This window comes from Haliaeetus leucocephalus, unplaced genomic scaffold (genome assembly GCF_000737465.1).
Source record: "Haliaeetus leucocephalus isolate CR32 unplaced genomic scaffold, Haliaeetus_leucocephalus-4.0 Scaffold450, whole genome shotgun sequence".
Lineage (NCBI taxonomy): Eukaryota > Metazoa > Chordata > Aves > Accipitriformes > Accipitridae > Haliaeetus > Haliaeetus leucocephalus.
Window position 1 is genome coordinate 15,537,912 of NW_010972886.1, and position 9,405 is coordinate 15,547,316.

A 9,405-nucleotide genomic window follows, 5' to 3' on the forward strand; every position below is an offset into this window, starting at 1 on the left:
CTCCCCCCCCCCCCCCCCCGCCGGCGCTTTTTGCCCCCAAACCCCCCCCCCCCCCCCCCCCCCAGGGATAACCCCGATGCCCTTTTCTCAGCAGAAGCCCACGATTACGTTCCCACACGCAAACATGGTAATGCGAAGGAAAAACCTGGGGAGCCCTAGCACCTGAAGTTCTTCTCATCCTTCAAAATAACGCATCAGATACGAGAATTAGTCCCACGATACAAGCACAGCAAATTAATTAAGCAAGAATTTGCATTAAAACTAGTAGCGAAGACCGCACTGCATCCATCGCTCTAAATATGTGATACACTCGTAACTACAAAAGCAGTAACAGAACTTCTGACTTGGAGCTAATCGCACGCAACCGCCCAACCACTGGCAGCCGTTCAAGGCTCCTCTCAAACCAGAGTTATTCTGCAAAGGGTCAAACACTCCCAGTCCTGCCATTTCATCTGTTGTTGGTTTGTTCCCTACCGCACGTCTGCTACTGCATGAAATCTTCCCGAACATTTTAAAATTACTTCCCTTTCGAAGCCACCTGTGCGGGCTATGAATCAGCCCAGATCCCTTTTTCCTACATGCAACATATAATAATCCCCCCGCCCCCCCTCACATTCTTCTTTCTGACTGTATCATGCTGTGTAGCTTCTGTTCCTCCTTGGTATTTTGGCAGGAATCACCGAGATAATCACGGCCAGGCGGATATTAAACGTTTTCTTCCCCAAAACCCACCCCTAAACGCTAGAGTAAAATAATGAGAACAGAGAATGCAAAAAAGCACAGAAAAGTTGAGAAAAAGGATTGCACCAATCCAGAAAAGTATATGAAATTTAAATTCTTTAAGTCAATATGAAAGCTTCGTTTGGGTTTCACTTAAAGTAGAAAACACTCCTGATTTCATGCTGTCCCACAGCAATCCATAGAACAAGCTACTGATGCAGTATTACTATATTATTATGACATTAACTTACTGCACTATGAATGGAAGATGACGGTATGTCAGAGAACTGGCAACATAGTGTTTTAATTAACCTCTGCTGTTAGGCAGAAGTTCAGTCCCCTCTTTTTTATGTTCTTAAGTAATAAAAAAATACCAATATCAGTATTTCAGAAAAAAAAATCAGTATCTCAAATTTTACTCATTTGAGAGTCTACAGACTATGCTTGTTCAGTTACCAATAATTCAAAGGTAGTGGAACTAGCTTTTTGCATTTAAAGTATCTTCATTTCTAAAACCAAAAAACTGTAAAGATACCCTTTCACAGCATAAATGATCTATGTTGCTTGCTCAAGTCTTATAGTTTTATGACTACTGTGAAATTGGGAACTTTAGTATCTCAGAGTAGCATTAAAAACTGTAGATAAGAAAGATGCAGGGGCGCCTCGCATTGACGTCATGCCTATGGTACTAGTTAAAGCAGTTATACAAACACATTTATTTCAAGGAGACATTATCCAGCTGCTTGAAGGCTGTGTTTGGTAAAGCCCGCAGAATCCAAGAGACAGACTTATCCCAAACCCACTTCAAATTGGTCTGCAGAAGAACCGGTCCCAAGACACAAGGCCGGGGGGGGGGGAGGGGAAGCGTATCACCACCAGTGGACACACCCAATTACTACCTCCCACTACAGGCCAAAAATGTTTGCCAATCCCAACACATGGCCACAGCTGCAGGGATAAAACAAACTGGAAGGAGCTACTTAAAAACATATGCTTTTGTGTTATCTATGTTTTGTAAAATAAGCACCATTCCACTACTATTGCGGACAAAAGTATTTCTACAATGGTGCATCAAGAGAATCACTGTTTTGGTTTCCAAGTTTGTACCTCTTCTGGAAAATTTTCATTGCAAACAGGCCAGGTTTATAAGAAACTGTATTTTCTTTGTAATTACCTCACTAGCAAATTTCACCAAGATCACCAAATAAGCTAAAACAATCTTGCTAGCTCAGACGCAGTCTAGTTCCACAGAAGGAAGAGTTTTTGAACCTGTGCAAAAGAAGCAGACGATTTTATTAAGTTCTACTACACCAAGAGTATTTTATATTTATTATTCAGAAACCTGAACAAAGCTTTCAATGTGTGCATGTTCACATACTGCTAGCACCCAGAGAACCAGCCAAAACTGGCATCTGTCATTAGTTCAGATAGTATTCAAGCATAAAATGGTTGGTATACTAAACAATATCAATAAGATTGAAGATTGAACTAAAGCCTTATATAAACAAATGTCATAAGTCTGTTACAGACTTGTAAGTCAGCTACAGGTATATAAGTCATTCCAAAAAGTAACATAAAGGTAACTTAGTACATACAGAACTTAAGAGTCAATTGCCTAATGCGTAAGTTTAGCAATATTTCAACAGCATTTCTTTTCTGATCTCTTCTACATACTCCTGTTGTAGCCACACCTGCTCCTTTTAGCTTTCTCACCTTTCTAAAGTTATGCAAGTCTTGAGCAGCCTGTCAACCAGCCTCCCTTTTTCAATCAGCATTCATCTAGATGTTTTTTCTGTAACCTGACATATGGGCAGAAACATAGACAAGGAAATTGTAGGACTCCCATTTTTTTCCTGATGCTAGTTTGTGCCTTTTAAAAAAAAAAAAAAAATCAAAATCTTAAAGCACAGTATATATTTTACTTCAATGAATTTTAATACCCTTCTGCAATCCATACAATTAATTGTGAGTTAAATAAATTCATTTCCTCAGAGCCTTCTTTTCCTATTAATCACAAGATTAAAAGGATCAAAATTCTTGTCAAGATTTAGCAGATACAGATATGACAGTTAGCAATTGGTAGACTAAGTCAAACTACTATAATGACAAGTCAGTTAAGTTATTAATAACCTAGCTTCCTACTAAAAGAATTGTTTTCAAAACAGTATGACCTGAAAGTGAAATTAAACTCATCTTTCCAAAAATTAGTACGATCTAAAGATTCCAACAAACATCATGGTACTGTCTTCCCAACTTGTTCTGAGTAGGAAGACAGAAACCTACTTGAATGGATACTCTACAAAAACTTTGGGGTTTATTTATTCATTTATTTAAAAGACCCTTCCTCTGGTTGAAAACTGTCACTGACACAAGAGAGGCTGACAGTCCATTAATTAGATCTCACAACAGTAAATTAATTCCCTCCAGGAATACACACTGTAAGCAGAACTGTACACTTGATACCCCCCACCCCCCTTTCCTCTCTATATTTTGTATTTCAGATTTTTTTGCTATTTTTATTTCAATAACAGATGTCATTTCCAAATATAGATAATTTTCTTCAATGCCCTGGTACACAGGGAAATGTCTCAGGAACGTGTTCCGTTTTAAACTTAGTAAACCTAGTTTCAAGTTTCTCATTTGCCCTTTACAATCTCATAAAAATAATGGTTCTTTGTACCATCTCCCAATACCTGAGCGCAACCACTTAAATTCTTGCTCTAATTATCAACAACAGGCATTCAGAGATTACTTCAAAATCCAAGGTTCCAGCATAATATCCACCTTTTCAGCCACTCTACCTCAATAAAACTGTGCTCACATCAATTTTTCTTGTCAGAGTTCTGTTGTGGTGAACAGAATTCTAAGATCTCAAGGCCAGCAAATGCAACTGAAGTATAAATACTGAAAGCTCTGCTAACACATTACGGGTGTTGAAGATTTCTGTAGAAACAGTCAAACTGAAAACACTGGATCAATTAAGCAAAGGCACGTGGCCTACTTTTAGTAATACTTTTGAGTACCTTTAAAATAAAAAAGAAAAGCTATTTCAGTGATTAAGACAAGCTTTAGTTATTTTATCCATTGCTCTAACCTTCAGAAGCTCAACATGTTATACATATGTACTACAAGGAAAAAAGTTTTAATTATCTTTGCTTCATTAAAGAAAAAAAACAAAACCAAAACAGCATTTCAATACAGAATTCTCAAACACCAACATGAAGAAAATACTAAATACTTTGAACAGTCTTAATGTTTTTATGGCTTTTTAGAAACCAGAGCCCTCTAATTTCATGGACAGATGCAAAATTTACCACCTGAAAGGCAGCATAAAGAGTTAACTCCAAGACCTTAGCTGAGACAATTAAGCAAGAAATGTTATTTTTTCTTTGCCACTGGATTAAACTTCCTCCAACCCAATGCTTTCCTACTGCACTAAAAGGCAGGATAGATATTTTGACATTCATATAAAACCAATAAAGAACAGAAATAAGTTGAGATGCAGATGGTAGTTGATAGACTATTGATAGGCAGTTAACAGGCTACAACACAAAACAGCTAGGAGTGATGCAAAGTTAGTTTACTGCAGAAGGGAATAACAATAAGTGCGCTGGAAAGTGCCTGACCGCAGGACACCCTTTATTCTAATGGTCTTTTATTAAACAAAAAGAGAACCGGTTAGAACTACTGCTGAAGCCTCACTGCTCTTCCTTTGTAAACTTTATTTCTCCTCCCTTTCTCACAAGTCCCTTTTTTACAAGAGCTAAGGTCTTTATGACAGAAGCCCTACTTCTTACAAAAAGCAAGCAACTTAGAACTTCTAATGATTCAATTGTGTTACCTAAACCTCTTGCCAATTCTCTCTCTTTTCAGGGGGAAACAATGCAGTATTACTATTTTATGGTCCTCAGCATCCAGTTTTGGAGGACATCTTACAGAAATCTATCTTCGCTTTGCACATGTATTGAAGAGGCCTCTTGTCAAGCCAACATTCCAATGAAGGCTGGATGTTAACCTCCAGATTTCACCATCAGTTTGTCACCCTAAGAAGAATGGGCCATCAGGCTCCGTTTAATATTTTTGTTTGTTTGCTTTGTTATAAATGTCTCAATTCTCCTTGTCTCAAGATATTAGAGTTGCTGCCAGGTGGTCGGGTAGAATCACTAATGTACAGCCTTAGGTGAGTCAAAAATAAATACTACAAATTTGAGCAATCATTTCTCCATCCCTTCACCAGTCGGTAGCAGCAATAACTGGTACAGACCCATCAGTGTTCCACTACAATACAGATTTTCAACAAATCCTAAGTTTTATCAATAAAGCACAGTTCAGTTGCTTTGTTGATGAAAGTGCATTAGAGTTCCTGTTTCTCTCCACTAACCACAGTGGAGTCAGATGCAACAGGAACTTTATTACTTCCAGCAAAAACAGAATCAAAAGCAGCTTCCTGGTCCTCTGAAGTCACAGTAGCAGTGGATCCTTTAACAGATGTGCTGGTAAAGGATGGCCGTTGCTGTGTAATCCTTTCCAGGTCTGCTCTTTTCCTACCTCTTCTTTTGCCCAGGATTTTGATGTAATTAGCTGGCACAAGTCCTGTGGTTTGGCCATCATAACTAGCCAAAAGCCAACCACGGATTTTGGGTTGTTGTTCTGAAGAAGAAAAGGCAAACGCATCAAGTTACAAAACAAGTTGAAATATATTGCAGTTGAGGCACAAATACACCAGAAGGCTGATGACACAACAGGTAATCATACAGAGATGATAACTCTGTGATGAAAGCCAAATACAAACTACTTCACAAGAGAAATGACTAGAATCTGCATTGGTGAGGTGAGCTGAAGAGTACTGTGAAGTGCAGATTGTTCTGAAATCGATGACACCACCGTACTGCAAATGCCTACGTATTTTCACAGTTGTGCAGCACATGTGAGGAAAAGGTAACCACAAGGGTAACCACAAATCACTCCTCAAGTAAGTTTAGGCTGTGTCATATCTTAGGGAAATTGAACAAAACTACTCAATAAGTTTTATTACAATGCAAGTAATAACTTATGGGGAAAAAAAAAAAAAATCAGTGTGGATGAGGAGTTCGGTTAAATAAGGTGGTTTCTTTGTTTGTTTTCATTTTCAGAGTCTAACAACATGACTTACTTCACATGCAATTAGAAAATAAAATACAAAACTAAAGTTTACCTTTGGGTGCTAACTTTAGCATGTCACCAGCACGGAAAGAAAGTTCTTCTTCCGAGAGAGCACTGAAATCATATTCTGCTCTTCCAACTACATGATCATCTTCTCCACTTGCCCATTTACTAGATACTGTTTCCAAAAAGACATTAGAAGTTTATCTGCTTTGAATTATAAAGTTTGGTGGTTTTTTTTAAAGAAAAACGAAGAAAACACATTAACTTCCTTGCTAAAACTTTTCCAATAGAGAACTGCAGGAGTAACAAACAAAGCATAATTTGTTGAGTCAATCCAACCAATAACTTTCGCCCCGCCCAGCTGCCACATCTAATAGAAAAGAACCATGAAACTGCATCATAGCTCAACAACAGGCTACTTATACAGACTGTTACTTATGTCACGTGCCTAAATTTCAGTATTGTACCCCAGTATCTATTAACTTCTATTACTTTAGTATAAGATTAATTGCTATACACGTGATAACAAAAGGAATAGCATATGCTGCACTTCTCTCGAGCTACAGATCATCTTTACCTGTTTCTTCATCACTGTACGTAGAAAGCAGTTTCCAAATCAGATAGGGACCTCCCATTATAACAGCAAAGAACAAGAAAATGGGCCAGGATTTTGCGGAGTTAGCCACCTTGTCTTCAAGGCCAGCGCGAGCCACTGTCCCCTCACTTTCAGCCCACAAATCCTCATTCTCGGAGCTCTTCCGCAGACCCAGCAATCGTTGTAGACGTTGGTAGAGATACCTTATAGTTCTCACTAAGGCAAAAGCTGAAAACACCTTTGTGAAGTGTACTTTGAGGCGGGAGAAGTGATTGGCTACATCCAACACAGCTCTGAAACTGTTGTACACTGCTGAAAAGGTAGCATCCATCATCATGCTGACTGAGGCAAAGGCATGCACAATACTTTCAATGGACTGAAATGCACCTCTGCTGCTCTCTTCAGCCTGCTGAACAAACCTGCTGGGAGGAATATCATCTGCACGAAAGCGGTTATAACCCAAGCCACCATATCCGTAACTGTAAGGACTATAGTTTCCATAAAAAGATGTTCCATATGAACCATAGCCTGGAGAAAAAGAACTACTATATGCTGGCCTGAAAGTGCTCAGACTACTGCTTCCCGTTTGCTGTGATGGTCTTGGCAAAATAGGTGGAGGTATCCGTGCAACTATGGGCTGTCCAGGCCTGGTCAGCAGGCTGTCAACCAAATCAGCAGACCTAAACAAATTCAGACAAGAAAGATCAGTACTCAAAATAAGTTCATATATTTTCATTTCTTGGCTAACTATCTAAATACAACAGTGTGTAGCCAAACACTCGGTACATTGCACAACATTTGTGGGAGGTAAAAATTCTAGTTAGGAAATACAGGTCTTTTCGGGGGAAAAAAAAAAGTCATGATGAGATATTTAATGTAAATGTGGAACCACAGCATATCTGAAATAGGCTGAAAGTTTTTCCCTATGTACATGTATTTTATTGACTAAGAAAGCATGAGATACTACATCTAGATCCAAACCTGATGCTATAACACCAAGGTCATTTTTCTGCACACAAAAGCCTCTCATATGCACTACCAAGAATATTTATGAACTTTTCAACCTAAAAGCTTTATTTCCAATACTTGTTCTCAGATCTTCAATACAATGAGCCAATGATACAGCAGGAAGGAAGTTTGAGAGCTCTTCTGAACCCACCCCTAGAGAAAAGGGTGGCGTGACCTAATTGAGAATCCAAGTAATTATACAACAACATAAGCAAGGGCTTTAGGTCCCCCAATTTCCCCCTCTACCCAAACTATCTCATTACCTTTATGTAGCCTGTCAAGGGATTGAATCTATTACTGTTAACTGTTGGCAGAAAAAGGTATTATGAGTCAATTATTTGTTTTTAAATTAGTAAACTTTTATCCCTTTGTATGACCATAAGTTTAAGTAATTTTATCTATGCCCCTTTTGTAATAAGACTGCAAGTACTACGCACCAGTGGAGTACCAGTACCAGTTTGAATTCTGTCAAGCAGCTGTCCAACTTTTGCTGTTTCATTAAAAAGTTAATCACATATTATCATGCTAAAAGTAAAACATTTTGGTCATCTCCATGTTTACTGCCTCATCCCATGACTTGCCACTTATTTAGTCCATTAAATTCACAGAAAAAAAACCCAGACAAAAAGTCAAGTTTGAATTGCTATGGAGCTGCTTCTTTCTACAATGCTTTCTGTGTGAAGCATGCTTGCTGTAATTTTTCTGTAAAAGGTAGGGTACAACTTCCTCTCAGCAAACCTTAGAGGCTTCCACAGCAAGGAATAATATTTATATCTTTACACTGTTTGTTTTTTCCATCATAGACTTTAACTCTCTTAGCAGCTAAAAACAGAAGCAAAAATCAGTTATTATCACAGAAAACAGAGGTACTGTAACCTACTAAGTCACACTACAGTCCCCTCCCCAATAGTCAACTTAAGCCACCTCACTTTAAAGCTGCTTGAAGCAATTTAAAATGAGCTAGATAACCCCAGCAAGAAAAATTAACATCAAATTTCTTGCTCAGCAAGCTTCAGCTTGCAGTGAAAGCAGCGAAGTTTCTGTTTAGTCTTGGGCTAACCTTTTGCCCAGTTCCAGCTCCCTCTAATTGCAGTCGCTAGCACCAAATAAAAAACAAGACTGATCTTCAACCACTAAGCTCTCCTTGATTTCTGATAAAAAGGAAGGCGTTTACAAACACATTCTGTACAACATCCTTCTCCCTGAGCAGGTTGGATTTTCTGGAAAAGCTCAGACTCCCGGCTTAACGCACTTGAGACAGACGTACACATGCATCTTCTCCAGTTCCTGGGGACGACCCGCAGCTTCCTACAGAGGCGCGCACACTTACAGAGCTATATAACGCCCAGGAACGGACACCCGCACTCTGTCCACTCGTGGCAACACGTACAGCTTTACCTTCACCGCGTTAAGCGCGCGGCTTTCTACAGACACAAGTAGGGTTTGAGACCAGTACCCTTCAGGAGCCTCTCACTCCCTCTCCCCACCGAGAAGGGGGAATCCACCGGAGACCCCTCGCTCGCTCGCGCACCCGCCCGGCACACAACCCCTCCACAAAGCAGGGCAAACGACCCCAAACCACCCCAGCAGGGAACCCCACCCCCCTGGGCCACCCAAACCGACAAACCCCCTCAAGCTCTGCTCAGCCGCTGGCTCGCGGAGGCACTGCCCGGCTGGGCCCGACCTTTGAGCTCGCCTCAGGGGAGAAGGCGAAGGCGGGAGAGGCGCAGCCGCCCTGAGGGGGCGAACGCCCAAGCCCGCCACAGGCAGGAGAAACCCGGGGTCGGGGTCGGGGTCGGCGCGGGCGCGCGCACGCACGCACTCACTGGAAGGCCGGCGCCACGGTGCCCGCCAGCCGCCGGTTCTCCCAGGGCTTGGGAGGCGGCGGCTGCGACGCCATCTCCGCCTCGTTGCGGGCCCCGCTCTGCCCCCGGCCC

At 40.7% G+C, this 9,405-nt stretch overlaps 1 protein-coding gene across 1 annotated transcript; it reads right to left on the reverse strand.

The window, feature by feature from the left end:
- Positions 1-4,873: 4,873 nt before the first annotated feature.
- PEX13 (peroxisomal biogenesis factor 13) lies at positions 4,874-9,399 on the reverse strand. Its single transcript, XM_010574838.1, has 4 exons — positions 9,295-9,399; positions 6,443-7,140; positions 5,915-6,040; positions 4,874-5,370 (listed from the first exon to the last, which is right to left on the reverse strand). Exons 1-4 carry the CDS (start codon positions 9,366-9,368, stop codon positions 5,075-5,077), a joined length of 1,194 nt encoding a protein of 397 aa, XP_010573140.1. The 5' UTR covers positions 9,369-9,399; the 3' UTR covers positions 4,874-5,074.
- Positions 9,400-9,405: the final 6 nt, after the last annotated feature.